This window comes from Pseudorca crassidens, chromosome 8, assembly GCF_039906515.1.
Source record: "Pseudorca crassidens isolate mPseCra1 chromosome 8, mPseCra1.hap1, whole genome shotgun sequence".
NCBI lineage: Eukaryota > Metazoa > Chordata > Mammalia > Artiodactyla > Delphinidae > Pseudorca > Pseudorca crassidens.
Window position 1 is genome coordinate 79,397,697 of NC_090303.1, and position 19,849 is coordinate 79,417,545.

General features: G+C 41.3%; 1 protein-coding gene across 23 annotated transcripts in view; it reads right to left on the reverse strand.

The window, feature by feature from the left end:
* The window catches only part of CADPS2 (calcium dependent secretion activator 2), a 483,200-nt gene that overhangs the window by 327,806 nt on the left and 135,545 nt on the right, over positions 1-19,849 (reverse strand). For all 23 annotated transcript variants that reach the window (XM_067746860.1, XM_067746861.1, XM_067746863.1 and 20 more), the window contains exon 3: positions 10,328-10,660. In XM_067746860.1, the coding sequence (XP_067602961.1) occupies positions 10,328-10,660 (333 nt within the window). The remainder of the gene's footprint in view (positions 1-10,327; positions 10,661-19,849) is intronic.

Here is a 19,849-nt window from a genome sequence, read left to right on the forward strand (position 1 = left end):
ACTCTTAGAGGAAAACACAGGGAGAACACTCTGTGACATAAATCACAGCAAGATCCTTTTTGACCCACCTCCTAGAGAAATGGAAATAAAAACAAAAATAAAACAAATGGGACCTAATGAAACTTAAAAGCTTTTGCACAGCATAAATAAGACGAAAAGACAACCCTCAGAATGGGAGAAAATATTTGCAAACGAAGCAACTGACAAAGGATTAATCTCCAAAATACACAAGCAGCTCATGCAGCCCAATATCAGAAAAACAAACAACCCAACACCAAAATGGGCAGAAGACCTAAACAGACATTTCTCCAAAGAAGATATACAGATTGCCAACAAACACATGAAAGGATGCTCAACTTCACTAATCACTAGAGAAATGCAAATCAAAACTGCAATGAGGTATCACCTCACACTGGTCAGAATGGCCATCATCAAAAAATCTACAAACAGTAAATGCTGGAGAGGGTGTGGAAAAACGGGAACCCTCATGCACTGTTGGTGGGAATGTAAAATGATACAGCCACTATAGAGAACAGTATGGAGGTTCCTCAAAAAACTAAAAATAGAACTACCATACGACCCAGCAATCCCACTACTGGGCATATACCCTGAGAAAACCATAATTCAAAAAGAGACATGTACCACAATGTTCATTGCAGCACTATTTACAATAGCCAGGACATGGAAGCAACCTAAGCGTCCACCGACAGATGAATGGATAAAGAAGATGTGGCACATATATACAATGGAATACTCCTCAGTCATAAAAAGAAACAAAATTGAGTTATTTGTAGTGAGGTGGATGGACCTAGAGTCTGTCATACAAAGTGAAGTAAGAGAAAAACAAATACTGTATGCTAACACATATATATGGAATCTAAAAAAAAAGGTTCTGAAGAACCTAGGGGCAGGACAGGAATAAAGACACAGATGTAGAGAATGGACTTGAGGACACAGGGAGGAGGAAGGGTAAGCTGGGACGCAGTGAGAGAGTAGCATTGACATATATACACTACCAAACGTAAAATAGATAGCTAGTGGGAAGCAGCCGCATAGCACAGGGAGATCAGCTCGATGCTTTGTGTCCACCTAAAGGGCTGGGATAGGGAGGGTGGGAGGGAGACGCAAGAGGGAGGGGATATGGGGATATATGTATATGTATAGCTGATTCACTTTGTCATACAGCAGAAACTAACACAGCATTGTACAGCAATTATACTCCAATAAAGATATTTAAAAAATAAAAACAATTTTTAGAGAGGAAACTGATTCAATATTACTAATCAGATTCACATTTATTTAACTGAAATCAGATTCATCAATTATATATCATGATACATTTATTTTTTAAAAAAAGAAGTGAATATTTATATAAATATTATAGCTAATTATTAACTCCAGAATTTCAAAAGTCAGGTATTATACGATCCAATCAGTCTTAAGGTCTTCAGTTGCTCCTTGCTGTTTCCTAAAACGTAACAATTGCTATTTAATGACATTCACTTGAATATTTTCCTCAGACATTTTGAGATTTAAAATTATACACACAGGAAAGATATATCTTGCTAACAATCATTTCCTCAGCTTTATTTTCCTGATTTGCAAGTGATTTTTGTTATCAAATGTAATTGTCTCTGTAGAATGTGCTTTTATATTTCTGCCAAAGTAGACAAATTATGTTAAAATGTATTATCAATCACATGATACTAGTTGAGAAAAAAGATGATGGCAGTGAAAGGCAGATACCAATTTCCTCTGAGCGATTCACATGTCTCTCCCTATTTTCCCTTTACACACCGTGAAAGGGGGTCTTCAGAACAGAACGCCTCATGGTTCCTGCACTTCCGGGGGAAGACTTTCACAGTGAGAGGGACAGGAAGCACAGCAATTGCCTCTGTTGATTTTTTTAAAAATTCCTAGACCTCAAGTGCTTAATCTCTAAAGCTTGAGATTTCTAGGGGAAGGGGATCAAACCTGAACACTATACTTTTTAACCATTCATAAATATTCCTGCTTATTCCTTACAAACACACAACCAGTTCTGTAATATTACTTAACACAGTTCTTACAGTCTTCAGAATATAAGGAATTTGGTGAGGGCAGGTGGGAGCGGTATTTAGAGAGGAAGGTTCCAGGTAACTTTGCTTTGACTCTTGGGTAAACATGGGTGAAACTTTCTTCAGTTAATGGAAGGAGATTATGAAAGATTAATGAAGGTTGCTTTCGGCAGAAAAGATCAGGATCTAGATGGCTGCAAAATTCAGTTAATTAATCCTCTTAAAAGGTAAAAGGAGGAGAATGACAGTGTATATGGTACTATGTATTCCACTACTCAGACTCCGGTCACTTAGGATTGTGTGTCTCTGCAATCTACAAGAGCCACACCCACACGTGCTAATGTCACCTCAAACCACAGCCCCAACCCAGCCCTCCTTATGCTAGCAGCTCCCCTCAGACGCCAGGGGCTGCTTCACATCTCCACATCGGCACATGCTCACCCCTCCCCCCTCACAGAATATTTAGCATCTTCTCATCCTGGTAACCCTCTTCATGACACACCTGAAGATTACACAATTCTCCCCAATACTGCATTCTCCTCAACCTCAAGAAGGTAGAGCCAGGGACTTACCACACCACTGTGGCATTTACAAGAGTGCTTCCTTTGAAAAAAATTAAAGCTAGCAAATAACTAGATCTCCTTTCTGTGTTACCATCTGTATTCTCTACATGATTACAGAGAATGGGTTAACGAACTGATTTAAACACAGTGTACCACGCTTTGTCGTATTTTAAAATAATCTTTAAAAGACATTTCATTTCTGTTCAAGGAAAGCTGATTCATTACCGGTACCACTTAAGTAACAATATTTTAATTCAAAAATATGTGAAATCAAAATTATTCTGAAGACTATAAAACACATAGCTTTAATATCAACTAACTTCATTTCTCTAAAAGTATGACTGTATTTATTTGAAATTCACTGCATTTCCTTCAAGTTATTCTGAAATTAGTCTTTACTGACAGACTGGGCTTCTTTCACCCCGTTAATATCCTGATTCAAGTAAATGACGGCTAACAATTTCAGATTCTGGTATTGTTATGTTACTCATTGTAGAATGTACAGTTTGCGCTCTTTTCTTCATCTTTTTTCTTAGTGTTCTGTTCTATGAATGTGCACCAATGCAAACACGATATTCTCAAAGCAAAGAATCCAAAACCTGACAGGCAGTTTCAGTAGCACAAGAACTAATCCATGACATATGTGGGTTGTTCTTATGTTTTTCTGATAACATGTAAATAACTTTTCTTTCAATTATCCCTGGTTTCATAACTTAATTGTTACACATGCTATCTTCTAAATTAGTGCTTTTAAGAGTTTCCTAGAGGAAACTCTTCAATGCCTTAATTTTGAAATTAATAAGTTCTTGGCTCTGACCGGAAGCAATATCAACACCCATGCTTCTTCAGAAGACAGCTTCCTGTTTTTCCATTATGGATGCTAAACCTACAGCTCTGGGACAAGGGCTACAAAACCACGTGAGGCTCCTGCCAGCTTCAGGTGGCAGCCTTGGCACTGCTCCCTCCTCATTCACGTCCTTTCCTTTCCGAGTCCCCAAGAGCTGTCTGGCCGTTGCCAACCTGCACATCTCAGCAGAGCAGCTTCCTATCCTGAGCTTCGGACCCTGAAGCAACAAAACATCTTTGAGATTTCCTAGGAGAACACTGTTGGCAAGAACAAGGGACCAGACAGGGTAAATAAATACAGAAGCAAGAATTTTACAGTTAGCAAGAGCCTCAAAGCCTTTCCTGAGACACAGGGAAAGTGGAGTAAATTCCACCAACATGTACCTGGAGCCAGGTGCCCGCAGCTTGGCTAGCTTTAGACCAAGCCGTTTCCCCGAGCCCTGCTCTACTAATTCCTCTCCTCACACCATTCCTTCCCTATAAAGGGCAGGCTATCTTCTGTGATTTCTATAGCCTTTTCTTTTTAAAACTCTGTTGAAAGACAACAAAGGAACAAACAAGATAGACAGGTCCTTGAGGGTAAAAGAAGAACCTCAGCTGTTTTTCTCAACAATCCATTTCCTTAATTTCTGTAAAATGATTCTTATTCCAAAGGAAAGCTCTTCCCTTACTTATGAGTATTTCTGTAATTTCTTTAAGTTAATCAAAAAATCTTTAAGCTTTTCTTTCAAATCTCAGAGCTGAAGAGAACTCTAGTTTCAGCTCAGACATGTAAAGAGCTTAGGAGAAGTCATGCCTCCTGTCTTTACAGTAAACAGCTGGACAAGCTGAAAATCAATGACTTTTCCGCACTTATCAGGGAACTGAGCTTTCAGGGCAAACCACTAACCCAATATCTGGAGACACAGGAAAAACAGAGATACTACATTTAAAGCAGAAGTCAATGGGTGCCAGAAATACAGAACCACTTATCTGACTAGTAATTCGGACAACCTACTGGAAGCTGAGTGCAGAGAGTGAGAAACTCCTGGGGTTGTAATCGTAAAGGGGCTTCCACACTTTCCTGGGCTTTCTTCCAGTGACCCCACCAAGTTCTCACGGTAAGGATCCAAGAAGGTTCCCCTTGGGAACGTGGCCGGAAGAGGGGGAGAAAAGCCACTGTTATACCGCCCAGATTCTTTTCCCTAACAAAGGGGAAAGGACTTTGTTAGAAGAAAACGCTGAAAACTTATTCTAGCTGGAGGAGGAGAAGGCTGCCCTCTGCAGTCCTTTGCGGCCTTTCTGTCTTGTCTATTTGAAAAATAATAACAAAAAACCCAACATGAACAGGAGACAAGACTTCAAGGAAACAAATGGGGGATGCTTTAGCCAGGGAAGGAAATAAGGGGTGTGGGTGAGGAGGAAAACAATACTCGGGGACAAAGGTTAGAAACACTTATGCAAGGCTTCCCTGGTGGCGCAGTGGTTCAGAGTCCGCCTGCCGATGCAGGGGACGCGGGTTCGTGCCCCGGTCCAGGAAGATCCCACATGCCGCAGAGTGGCTGGGCCCGTGGCCGTTGAGCCTGCGGCCCGGAGCCGTGCGGCTCCTGCGGCCCGGAGCCCACGGCCGTTGAGCCTGCGCGCCCGGAGCCTGTGCTCCGCAACGGGAGAGGCCACAACAGTGAGAGGCCCGCGTACTGCGGAAAAAAAAAAAAAAACAAGAAACACTTGTGCAAGTTACAGCCCTGAGACACAGGCCCATGGAAAGACTGAGACTTTACCAAATGGTAGGATGAACACTCCCTTCTCCCCAGCACCCTACCACAACACCAGCGTCGCTCCAGAAAAACAGCTGATCACGGTTAAAGAGCCGCAGATACAGACTCTCTGAAGAGGAATACTTCGGGAAGCCCCAAGTCAAGACAGGAGAAAAAGACAAGGACACTAGAAGAATGTGAAGCTTCTTGCGCCTGTGGCTACAACAAACATTAAACACAGCCAACCTCCCGGTCAGATTAACATAAATCCTCACACTAAAGGCGAATATACCGCAGTTTCTCTTACCTGATACAACATGTCTGGCTCTCAACAAAAAGTTATACAAAGCATGCCAAAAGGCAAAAGAAGAAAAAGGAACACAGTCGGTGGAGACAAATCATGCATCCAAAACAGATTAAGATGTCACACGGACGTAGTTAACTAACAAGGAATTTAAGTAACCGTTAATAATATATGAAGGGCTGTAATGGAAAAAGTTGAAAACAGGCAAGAACAGATGGATAATATAAGCAGGGAGGTGGAAACGCTAAGAAAGAATCAAAGGAAATGCTAGAAATCAAAAACACTAACAGACGGGACGGGCGTATCAGCAGACTTGCTGATTCTGAGCAAAGAATCAGGACACTTGAAGGTCAGCCGAAACTTCCCTCTCTGAAATGCAAAGAGAAAGAGAACTAAAAAGCAAACAAAAAAAATAAAAGGAACATCCCAGAACTGTGACAAGTAACATAAGTAGACATAACAAATATAACTAAAATACTGGCAGGAGAAGGTGAGAATAGGATATAAGGAACGTTTGAATTAATAATGGCTGAGAATTTTCCAAACGTAATGACACACACCAACCCCTAAAATTCAGGAGGCTCAGAAAATACCGAGCGGGAGAAATATCAAAAAACTCATACCCAGGCGTATCATATTTGAACTGCAGAAAACTAAGCCAAGGAGAAATTATTAAAGGAAGCCAGAGGACAAGAAAACAAACAAAACACCTTACAGAGAATCGAGGAAAAGAGCTTGATCGGACTGCTCATCAGAAGCCACACAAGCAAGAAAATGGAGTGAAATCTTTAGAATATGTTAAAAGAGAAAAAAAGCTAACTCTACATCTAATGAAATTATCCCTTAAAGATAAAGAACAGAGACTTTATCAGATATACAGTAACTGGGGGAGTTCATTATCAGTAGTCCTGCCTTTCAAAAAATGTTCAAAGAAGTTTTTCAGATAAGGAAAATGATGTAGGTCAGAAACTTGGATCCACATGAAGAAAGAAAAGTGTCAGAGAAGGAATAAATGAAGGTGAAATTATATATACACACACACACATATATATATCTTTTACTTTTCTTATTAATTGATCTAAAAATTATCTGTTTAAAGCAAGAGTAGTAACAATATGTTTGGTGAACAGAGCATATTATAAGTGAAATGAATGACAGAAATTTCACAAGGGACGGGAGGGAGGAATTGAGAATTCTCTATTATGGGAGAGCTGTATGACACTGGAAGCCTTATAGTGTTATTTGAAGGTAGACTTAGATTAGATTATTTTAAAATACATATTGTAAGCCCTAGGGCAACTACTAAACACACTTTTTAAAAAAGATAAGTACTGCATCAAAAGAGAATATAAAATGGAATCATATAAATGTTCAATTAAAATTAAAGAAGGCAGAAAAAGGAGGGGAGACAAAGAACAAATGCAAAGGAGAGTCAACACTTAAAAAGACTGCAGAATGTGATCCAACTACATCACTTTATATACAAATGGTCTAAACACACCCATTAAAAGACAGAAATTGTCAGACTGGATTAAAAACAAAAACAAAAACCAGAGGTAATATGCAGCTGTCTACAAGAAACCCACTTTAAACAAAGAATCAGACAGGTTAAAAAGAAACAGATGGAGAAAGATACACCCTGGTAACCATAATCAAAAGAAAGCTGAAGTAGCCATATTAGTTTGAGACAAAGTAGACTTCAAAAAAGAAAAAAAGATTATCAGGGACAGAGAGGGACTTTATATAAAGGGGTTAATTCCACAAAAAGACATGACAATGCTAAATGTGTATGAACCTAACAAAGCATCAAGATACATGAGGCAAATACTGATAGAACTGAAGGCAAAAATAAATCCATTATTACAGACAGAGATTTGAACTAGAAGTACTGGGTTGGCCAAAAGGTTCTTTCGGTTTTTAAGTAAAAATAAAAGATATGTTTTTCATTTTCACCAAGAACTTTATTGAACAACATATTCACTGTTTTTGTTCCACTACCTTCTGCCATTTTTCAGGCAACTTCATAATTCTATCTTCCCAAAACCTTTTATCTTTTTGAGCAAAGAACTGTACCAGATGCCTTTTACAGTCTTCCAGGGAATCGAAATTTTTGCCATTAAGAGAATTCTGTAAAGACCGAAATAAATGGAAATCCAAAGGTGCAATGTGTGGTGAATACGGCGGATGAATCAGAACATCCCAGCCACGGGACTTCCCTGGTGGTCCAGTGGTTAAAGACTCCGCCTTCCAGTGCAGAGGGTGTGGGTTCAATTCCTGGTCGGGGAGCTAAGATCTCACATGCCTTGAAGCCAAAAAAACAAAACATAAAACAGAAGTAATATTGTAACAAATTCAATAAAGACTTTAAAAATGGTTCAGATCAAAAAAAAAAAAATCTAAAAAAAAAAACAAAAAAAACCCCAGAACTTCCCAGCCAAGCTGTAACAGTTTTTGCCTGGTCATCAAAGAAACATGCGGTCTTGCATTATCCTGATGGAAGATGATGCATTTTCTGTTGACTAATTCTGGATGCTTTTCGTCGAGTGCCGCTTTCAGTTGGTCTAACTGGGAGCAGTACTTGTTGGGAATTAATCGTTTGGTTTTCTGGAAGGAGCTCATAATAGAGAACTCCCTTCCAATCCCACCATATACACAACATCACCTTCTTTGGATGAAGACCGGCCTTTGGTGTGGTTGGTGGTGGTTCACTTCGCATGCCCCACGATCTCTTCCGTTCCACATTGTTGTACAGTATCCACTTTTCATCACCCATCACAGTTTGTTTTAAAAACAAAATGTTTTTGTTACGTTTAAGTAGAGACTCACATGTGGGAATATGGTCAAGAAGGTTTCTTTCGCTTATGTGGAACCCAAACATCAAAGCGATTAACATAACCAAGCAGGTGTAAATGATTTTCAGTGCTTGATTTGGATATTTTGGGAATGTCGGCTATCTCCCGCGTGGTATAACATTGACTGTTCTCAATTAATGTCTTGATTTGATCGCTATCAACTTCAACTGATCTACCCGACCATGGAGCAACGTCCAGCGAGAAATTTCCAGCACGAAAGACACGTTCTATCAGTCACAGCACCTTCTCCATACGCTACACAAATCTTTTTTTGTATTTTAGTTGCTTTTTTACCTTTCTTGAAATAATAAAGCATAATATGCCGAAAATGTGTTTTTTCTTCCATCTTCAATATTAAAATGGCTACACAAAAATTCACCAATTTTGATACTTTTTTTTAAATGCGTGCTGCTATGACAGCTGTCATAATACAATCTAACAAAACTGTTTTGAATGAAGTTAAAGACAACTAAGCACTACTAGAGCCATCTGACAGAAAACATCGAATGAACCTTTTGGCCAACCCAATATGTTCCAAATCACAGAGGACAGAAACCAGGAGGTCAAAACCCTTGCTGTAGAAGTGATCTTTAAAAGTAAACAAAAGATTAATTTTAGTACATTTTGAGTAAATAAACATAAACTCGTAGGTCCACAGGAATTTATGTTATGACCCTGTAACATTCAGGATAAATTCTACTGCATTTGTAATAACTTATTTTAGAGGTCTACCTGCTCTATTAAGACTTCAGCACATAGAGAACAAATATTTTATTTAGTTAAGGTTGGTTTTCCCAACACCTAGCAAAGTTTTTGGCTTGAATACTTGGTAAACATTTACTCAATGTCTGAATCTGAATTTTACTAATAAATTTAGTTCATCAATATTTAACTATACAAGTGAGCTACTGCTCCATTAAAAACAGAAAGTCCCAGTTGTGTTTCTTTTACAATGGAAGATTTTGGCTGTACAGTCATCCTCCAATATTATCAAAATCACCACCTGGTTTAATAATGCAGTAAAATCAATTATAGTGAAAGCATGAATTGTTCACAGGGTTAAGGTTCCACACTGCTTTTCCATTAATTAACTCTGCTAATTTATTCATTGGAAATGATTCACAAATTAGTAATGCAAAGTAAATGATACACATAGAATACAGAAATTGAGAAGTAGATTTGCAAAAAGATTTAAAATAAATGTAAACATATGTACATTATAGAAGTGTGACTCTTAATGAACACAGGAATTTTAAAATGCCAGAATTTTGGCAATTTAAATTGTATATTAGGGCACAGTTAAATAATTTATAGCTCTAAAATAAGCAAACAAAATACAACTAAGGGAGGAATACATTTAGACAAATCATAGGATCTAAAGATGAAAGACATGGAACAAACATGATATTATATTTAGTTTTTCATATGTATGATTAAAATAACAACTGAAGAGAAAATATATTATTTACTCTGTCACCTCTAAATTATGTAGTTTAGCAATCTTCTTCAATTCATTTCTATCTGGCTGGGTTAAAGAAAAAATTTTTGAAATTTCAGTCACTTCCATAAAACTCTGAAGATGAGTATCATACCTTTATGAAAAATTATTCTGCAGTGAGGAATACCTGTTTATTATAAATTGCCAATCTTCTTCAGATAAGAGACGATTTTCACTTTACTACTCAGGGCATGCCCCATACACATATACCCAATAGGTATAAATCTGATGTCCTAAAATAGGGCACATGGAACAAATTACTTACTGAATAAAATGCACAGATATTCTTCTCCTATAGAATAATTCTTTCAAAGCTTCTTCCAAATGTCATTATTTGACATATTAAAATTCAATTTCACTCACCTTTTCAAACAAAGTGATTAGAGAAAGTAAAGTACATCTTCATAGGCTTGTAAAGACTTGGTGTTCATTCTGTGAGTCAGGGGAATAGGAAATATCATGATCACTTACCTGACATGCATTATAAAGAAGTTGGTGTTCTAGTTTTTTAATTCCCAAAATCTGCTGAAACATTTCATAGAGTTGTTCCTTGCTCAGAATAAGTTCAGAAACAGCGCTCAGGGCCATCCTGTTTTGCTGTTTACACAAGTCCTCTTCACCCCTGTAAATGGCATCATATTTGGCTATCCAGGAGCTCAGCACTGTCTCTTTGCTCAAGCCATCAATTTCCGGCAAACTCCGCACACGTTTTTCTATGTTTTTCTTAAACACCTCTCGGAAGTCATTAGCAGAACATCCTCCACTCTGAACCATTCTGGCCACTCGATCACTCTTCAGAAAAACCTGAAAACAAAACAAAAAGCAAAAGAAAACAAAAACCCACTTACAATTAGGCGTGGACACTAACACCAACTGCTTTTAGCAATCCAAGAGTCATGACACCAAACATTCACAACGGTTCAAATGTTTCATAATACGCACTAACTAATGACGAAATGGAGGCTCCGAATCATCTCTCCTTAAAATGTTGAAATGTTTAGGAGAGAAAATAATGAGTCTTGAGGAACTTGTATGACCCAACCTTGACCTACACGTTCCCCACCTGAAGGTCATGGGGATCTCTACAACTGAAACCCTTAAGAGTCGACTGAAAAGGTAATTGGAGATATGAACCCAACTTCCCTATGTGTCCTTGGGAGCTCTGGTTAGTTCTTCAGCAAGGGGAAGGTCCCTTATTGTCTGAAAATCTGAAGGCCAGTAGCGTGGTAAGTCTAGTATCCAAGTCAATACCCTCCGAGTATAACTGTTAATCAAAACTACTCCAGAGCTGGGGGGTACACCTGTCCCCACCCCTGACTTCACTACCTCCCCAACTTCTCACACACTTCTTGTAGCTGGGAAAAAATCGATGATGAAAAAGCAAACTCTAAAACTTTTAGCTGTCCGCTAATATCAAGTAAGAAATAAAGCACAAACAATGACAACCAGGGAGAGAGACAGTTTTGAAATGGGTAGGAAGAGGTGGGTAATAAGTAATAAGGTCATACTGTGCAAGGGACATCAGACTTGGCCTCGAATCTCTCCTTTCTTCTAAGTCACAGACCCAAGTATCAACAAGTATCGGCCAAGATTCATGAAACATCTATTCTGTCATCAATATTCCTAAGAAGCCTCTAGGGGTCATATGAGACTGATTTGATTCCTGTTTTCTTCCTATAATAACAAAAACTCCTTCCAAAGAACCCGTAGGACTATTTAATGCAGCCCCCATGAGTTATATCCGTTGTTAAGGCTTATGGAACAAAAATTCGTGTCAGTCTTTTCCCTAAGAACTGACTCATGATACTGAGGTACTCCCAAATTATGACCCCACTAATTGCTCTAATGCTACTACCATGTCCGTCTGCATGTGGGCAAACAGCATGTGTGGTCTGTGCAAAGCAGCCTCATTTGTCCCAGCGACTGGCATCTCAGCTACCAGGTCCCAAACCTTCTCCCCACTTAATTTCTCCTCTTTTCAGACCATGCATACAAAATATTGTTTCCTATCTTTGCTCAATGGCCAGAGGGGATTCCTGACTCTTGAATATTTTGGTTAACTAACGTACTGAATTAGGAGTGGTGAATTTTACACTAGGCAAACATGCATGACACATAGACACAGCACTTCCTCTCTTTTTACTAGCTGTGGCTTGATTACAGTCAAAAAGACTCTTATTTGTTATGTTTCTAAGCCAAAACTAATTCTTAAGCCCCAAGTATAAGAATAGTGTCTTTAATTTATTTAGATGAAGGAAAATAAAATTTAGATATTTAATATTTTATCTAAAAATGCCATTTAACTACCTCTAAACACACAGGGGTCTCTGCATCTTCTTTCTCATCCTCATCTAATTGCACTACTCTCGTTGGGCACCAGGCTTCAAGATAAATGTTATACGGACATAATTTTTCTCATTTCTGTTACAGCTGTATCTTGTTAAATGGGAACGTACGCAGGCTCAGGAGTCAGAGGGGGCGGACTGCGCCAGTTGTCAGTCCACTGCTTTCCAGGGCTGTCTTCCTGTGGCCTTGCCACTGGTACAGTTTTAGAGGGTGCTGGAGGGACACTGGAGGAGGAAGGGCCCTGGTTCCCGGTTCTCTTCTTATACCAGGAGGCACGTGGCACCCACCCCTGGGGCAGCTTCTCTGCAGACCCCAAGGATGGCTTCGCAGGGCGCGCCCACACTGGCAGATTCCCGGGCAGTTCTGCAGTGCAGCACTGCAGAAGGCAGGCTCCCGTGAATCCTGCCGGCGCGGCACTGCAGTGAACTTGTCTGCCATCTGGTAGGATACACCACATCTTCTCCGGTGAGGTCTGGATCCCAGGCTTTTCCAGATTTGCTCCTTCCTTGGGCGCTCTGCTCCCTGTATCTGCTACTCCTATATTCTTTAGTCGCCCATCGTAGCCAACCCCTCATTGTTCATAACAAATTTTCCCTGATCGATTATCGTGTGGTTTCTGTCTCCAGATTGCACCGTGATACAGAAATACTGAAATGCTGCATGGGACACTGTATCTAAGAGAAAATATTTGAAATTGAAACAGCTTTTAAAAATTTGGTATTTGTATAAAGCTGGAACGGCAAGATGTTTTTAAAGCACAACATAAATGCCTTACAATTGGCTTCAGAAAACCTTTTAATTGCTTGATATCTAATACTCTAAGTTAGGAGGCATTTCATTTTTTTCAACCTCTTCTGTCAGTGCTAACTTCTACCAAGTAACCAAACAGTGTTTTTGAAGCAAGGGCGCTGATGAACTTAGGTTTTTGGAGTCTTAATTTCCTCTGTAAAACCATACCTAAAGCCATACTAACAGTCCAATTGCATGCATGTTATTTAATCAACATTTACTAAGTGGTAACAACATGTCAGGCATTCTGCTAAGTGTTGGGGACATACAGACAAATGAGCCAAAGACCCTGCCCTCAAACAGCTCACACCACCTGAGAGAGACAGGATACACAGTAAAACAGAGGGCGGGAGCAATCATAGAGACCTATGCAAAGGTGGGGGGAAAGAAAAGGAAGTTACTGACTCTGTTATCTGGGGGACAAGGCTAGGGAGGAGAGGGGAACAGGACAAAGGACCCATGATTTGAATGACCTGTGGGGTGAGTAAGGGGAAAAGGGAGAAGAAAAAACATTTCAGGAAAATAAAAGAGGTAAAAAGCAAGAAGCATCAAATCGCATGACCTTTTGAAGGAAACATAAGAATTTTTATACTTCAGGAGCATCAAATATAAGGGTGAATGGAACATAAGTTGTGCCAATCAGACCAACAGAGACCAGATGGCCAAATGCAGTGTGTGCCAAGCAAGGAATCTGAGCTCTGCCGGTGGGTCAGGAGTCGATGATGGCCAGGTAACCTCGGTGCTGAAATACTGAGAAGCATGATTGAGACAAATAACTGGTAGCAGCATCAAGGGTAGATGACGACTGACCAGAACAGAGATTGGGATCAGTTATCTGGAGACCAGGTGAAAAGCAGTAAGGGCCTCATCTAGGGCAATTCATGGGCTAAAGAGAGAGAGGCAGAGGAGAGACAGCTGGGAGACAATCAACATATCCTGCTGAGTTACAGGATGTGTAAAGGCAGGGAAAATATCATTCACAGTTTTTACTGGGGTGTCTGGATTCCACTAGCTAAAAATAATTAAAGAATACAGGTGGAATGACGTGCGCGCGCGCGTGTGTGTGTGTTGCTTGTAAATGGTGGTGGGTATATGGGGGGCATGGTCCTGGATTACTAGTTTAGTTTTGGTAGAGGTCAGCTTTGAAGACCAAGTACAGTAAATACAGAGTGAGGAACAAAACTCCATGAAATACCTGTATTTACAAAGCTGGCAGAAGAACTGGATCCAGGGGAGGCTGGTAGCGTCAGAAGCAGAAGGAATAATATGACACATTCGCAGTCAAGAGGGGAGACAGTCCTGAGAGAAAGAGAATCAAGTACCACAAGGGAAATCAGCAGAAATTTGATTGTCTCTACCACCATCTGGTCACCTTTGGCAGAGAAGATAGTAGAGTGGTAAAGAGTAGGAACTGATCTGCGGAAGGAGGAAAGGACAAGTTGTAATAAAGTTAAGACAGCAAATATTGGGTTGGCCAAAGAGTTCGTTCGGGTTTTTCCATAAGACGTTGCATAAGATGTTCCGTAACATCTTATGGAAAAACCCAAATGAATGGCCAACCCGATATAAACTGTTCTTCTAGAAAGCTTGGATGAAAAGGGAAATGAGAGGAAGGCAAAAAGCTGAACTGGGAAACGACATGTAGGCAACGAGGGAGACAAGTCAGGAAAGAGAGGCAGCTTATGGTGTGGATTACAGAAAATAGTGATGGTACGTCACTTCTGAGATTAGTCTGTGGAAGCCTGCAGTGCACTCTCCCATCACATGCCCGGGGGGTGCAAGCGGCTATGACGCAAGGTACTGAAGCCCTCAGTCTAACAGCCCTCAATGAACTGAGGTCAGCCCAGAACCACGCGGAGTGGACTGGAAAGCAAATTCATGACTAACTGAGCCACGAGTGTGATCTCAGCAGACAGCCTGATTGCAACTTCACGAGAGACCCGGAGCAGAAACATCCAGCTAAGCCTCTCTCAGATTCCTAATCTTGAGAAATGCATGTGAGATCACATGCATTTACTGTTTTAAACTGCTATGTTTTGGGATAAATTGTTACACAGCAATAGATAATACATGGTTTACACTGTATTCTATCATATTCATGTCATATATCCACATGGTTTACGTTCTTACTTCACATGGGTGTCAGTACCATCATTTCCTCAGAGGAAGCCCCAGCCCTTCCCCCTATTCATCATCACACCCTTTTTTTTTTTTTTTGCCGTACGTAGGCCTCTCACTGTTGTGGCCTCTCCTGTTGCGGAGCACAGGCTCCGGACGTGCAGGCTCAGCGGCCATGGCTCACGGGCCCAGCCGCTCCGCGGCATGTGGGATCTTCCCGGACCGGAGCACGAACCCGTATCCCCTGCATCGGCAGGCGGACTCTCAACCACTGCACCGCCAGGGAAGCCCCATCACACCCTTTTATCTTGCTCTGTTTTTCTTTTTAGCACACAGCACTACCAGATATGTATTTACTGTAGGTCTGTCTCCCCAAAATACAAGAGCCACCAGAGCAGTGACTTTGTCTTGTTTTCTAGTGAACCCAGTGCCTAACACAGTGCCTGCCTACAGTAAGGGATCAATAAAGGTTTGTTGAAAAAAGTGATGACTATCTATAGACACTGAATCCTCTCAGGCTAAAGAAGAGAATTTAGACAGGCACCTGGATCACAGGCTTCCTCAAATACGGATGCCCATGGGAGAGGAAACAGGAGATGGATAAACACCAAAAAACTGGAAGTGTAATAAGTGGTAACAGTGAACAGGAATGCACTCCAGAAGGCAAAAGAGATTTCCCCTGAGGGAGGAAGAGCAATGATCTGAAAGCAGGAAAGAGGAACAGCCCTCCTGGCCCTAGATGTGGAGGAGAAAGGAAGGCCTACCATCATCAGAAGGCTGTTCCTCCCTGTGTCCTCGCTAAGGTTCCATCCCAACCATCGTTAGGTCTGAGGGGCTCCACTTTGCACGTGTTCCCAATCCCAACACCATCACAAAGGGTGATCCACCAACCCCTCCTAATCTCACTTCAGCTTCAGACTTGCATCTCCAATACCACCCATCAGCTCTCCTGACACGTCCCACTGACACCCTAAAGTTAAATTTCAGACGGGATTCATGACTTCTCCCATTATTTGCTCGACCCCCTGCTTACCTGCTTCAATGAGTATCAAAACCTATTTCCCTCCTGGAGAGACCTGGAAACCATTCTCAACTCCACCATCTCCTCCATGTTTATTTCCCAACATACAACTTGTCCCTAAACCTTGCTGGTCCTGCTCACCCTGGAATTCCTCTGAAATCCTTGCACACTTCTTCACACCCCACAGGAGCCGTTCCTGCCCCTCACTGTGACTCAGCTGGCTAAGAACAACAGCCTCTTAGGTGGTCTTCCTGCCTTAGAAATTTCCCTGATAGCCACTCTACTCTCATTTTCCCCAACTTATCCTCTTCACTGGTATCTATCTTTTTTTTTTTTTTTAATCTGGCCGTTTAAATTCTTCTCCAGCTTAAAAATTCTTTGCTGACTTTCCACCAAAAGTCATCAGCAAGGCCTCTGAGGCCCTACACTTCAACTGGCTCCAAACTACCTATCACTCTGGCTTCATCACAAATCTCTCTCTCTCTCAATCTCCATGCCCCGCCCTCCACCATCCTTCCTTCAAAAACTTCACATTGTCCATCTCACCACCACCAACTTACCTCCTACCAACTATTCAGATCCCTGCTCAGTTGACCCTCAGTGATTCCCCGAATCACCTTGAATCGGCCATATCCTATGTTGTTTGTATGCAATCCTAGCACCCTTTCTTTTTCCTTTAAATTCACTTTGTAACTGTAATACTTAACTGCAAATTCTATTACCGTCTTACTTTTTACTCACTAGACAGTAAGCTCCATGAAGCCAAAGACTGTTTCATTCACCACTGTATCTCCCCCTCCATGCAACTGCATAATTTAAACAATTAACCAGTATGGTTTACTGAGTTTCAGTTACTTGCTTACAGAAGAAAGTATAGGACATGAACCTTGCCCATATGAACGGGAGAGGGAAAGATATCTCAGAGGGAAGGAGGCACGATGAGTGATGCCACAGAGAACTAGTTTTGTGAGAAAAATAAGATGTTTATTGTCTAAAAACATAATACTGTCTAATTCTCCATCTGTGCTGTTCTTGCAGAGATGACAGTTTTTAATTTTTCAGATGTTATCAGTTATGAAACTGTAACCATGATGGATTTAGTCTCATTAGATATCAACTGTCTTAATCCTGTGTCCTTTCATAAGAACAGTTAGCAAGTTAAAGGCGGGTAAAGTGTGACCACGTGCAAAGGCTAGTCCTAGATGCCGCTCTCCAAGCCAAGCGTGCACATACGCCAGCTTTCTGCTCTAGGCCCCAGGATCCTCAGTGAACTTCTGTCCGGAGAACACATAACAGGGGGCCATCCTGGTGCAGAAGCGGCCACGGGAACTTAGTATATCAACACACCCACCAATGAGCAGATATTCTGTCTCCCTAGAGCTCTTCATATATTATCTCCTTTCATCCTCATCATCACCCTGCCCCTTTCTCCATTATCATTCTCTTTTACAGATGAAGTGGTCAGGATGAGAAGTGACTAGCCCAAGATCACAAAGTTACTGGGAGAACAGAGACTGAATCCCTGCCTCTGGAACCCAGAAGCAACATTTCTTTATTCTCCTTACGCACTCTTCCACCCCACCATACCCCACTCCTACCACGGGTTCACCCCTGCACACCGTGTATTTTGCTGGGTGCTGGCCAACACATGTGGAATTACCCATCAGTGACCTCCCTGTGAAAAGGCCACTGAATATACAACCAACTGAATACACACCTGGCGTGGCAGGGTGAGGGTGGGGAGTTACGATCCGGACATCAGAAAAATAATACACCACACACGCTACCTTTCTCCACATTTTACTGGGATTTAACTTGTACGTGGGCCCTCTGAGAAACACCAACTGCCACCCTTCCCATTCACCTGCTCAGCTTAGAGACCAAAGAAGTTACTGAAGAGCTTAAAGTCATGGTGAACTGATAACACAATTGAGATGTGGTGACTGCAACGAGCAGCTGTGTCTGCAAAGGGTGAGTCTGCTCAGCTGTCCAAATAAAACCTCAAATACACTTTTCTACAAAAGTACTTATTGTTCACATCCTGCTTTTGATCTGAAACATGCATTGCTTCTTTGACTCAAAAGGATTGTATACGATGAGAAAAACATTATCTGCTTGCCAAATCACTGTGGTCATCTATGACATGGTTCCCGGGAAGGCCGCCAAGGTGTGTTCAGCCAGGAAAACGCCGAGAAAGTACAAGAGCCCCACTTCAAAGAGACGCCTTTTTCTCCTGAATAATGACAAATAAAATACTGGCTAATGATTCGAATACTCTATGCGGCCCATGGAGAAACAGTTTCTTAAACTGTTTTTCAGGTGTTATCAATTCATGATCAATTTTTTTGTAACAATGATGAATTTGATTTTACTAGATATCAAATAATTCCCAGTTTACCGGCATAAATACCAGTATTTCCTATTGTTCACGTCTCACGCCTAAAACCAGTCAATGGCTTATATTCCCTGTTGGCACCCTGTTGTGCCAGTCTCTTCACCCATCCAAGTCCCCCTCAACCTACCTTTCCAGCCTTCTCTTCCACTGCTCCTGAGAACATAGTTTCTCTTCTGATAAAGGGAACCGCTTGTTTAGCCTTTGACATTCTCTACAAGCTTCCTCCCCCTTACCGTACCTCATCCACTTGTTCCATAAATATTTAGCAAAACATATTCCCTGCTGGGCAATGTGCTCAGTGCTGGGGATTTACTGGTGAGCAAAATGACATGGGTTTGCTGCCTTCACAGAACTTATAGAGGAAGAAACGAACTACACGAACTAAAATGACTGCAGCCTGATGTATACTACTGAGCATTTCTGGCACCGTAAGAGTCTGTAGCGAGACTTTGAATCTATCTGAGGAGGTCAATGGAGGCATGAAGACCAAGAGGAACCAGTTGGAAAATGAGGGGAGACCAAGGGACCATGGGGTAGGGTGGGACACGGCTGGTCTCAGCGGGCTTCAGTGAAGGGAATGAGGCTATAGTGGTGTGAGAAGAGATTGGAGAGAAGGGACAGGCTTTAAAAGCCTTGGAAAGGTATCTGGTCTTTATCCCCAGAGCAGGGAATGCCACCCAAATATTTGTCAGTCACATGATCAAGACTGCATTTTGAAAACAGCTAAAATTTACTCTAGGGGCTTTATTTATATTAACGCTCAAACACATAAGGTAGGTGTTAGCATCTGTTTTAAAGCACAGAGAGGTAAAGACACTTGTCCGAGGTCACACAGCCAGATTGTAGAGGAGTGAAAATCTAAGCCCAGACCATGCAATCAAGTGTGGTGACTGATCAACTCGTGGCTCATTAAACTGAGTGGGATAGAGCAAGGAGCCAGTAGAATGCAGAGAATGAGGAGGCCGAATGCACTCCTGTTATCCTCTGCTCCTCTGTGACACTTTCCCCAGCTTATGCCAGGTCTTCATCCTGTGCCTTCTTAGCACTTCCCATCCTCTCTGAAGGTATGAAATATACCTGTCCTCAAGCAAGCAAGTTCTGTACAGCATCACTGTATCTCTCCCCTGCTTAGACTATGAACTGCATTAGAACTGCACCTTTAAAGCCTCTGCAGGGTCTGGTATCATTGGATATTCAAATTTTACAGAAAATAATGAGGTTCTTATAGTCGTAATGGATTTTGGAAAGTTATTAAATCCGAAAGGGGGGGGTAGTTTTGACCAGTGTGGAATGAGGTTTTCACTGATTCAATGTAAAGAAATGA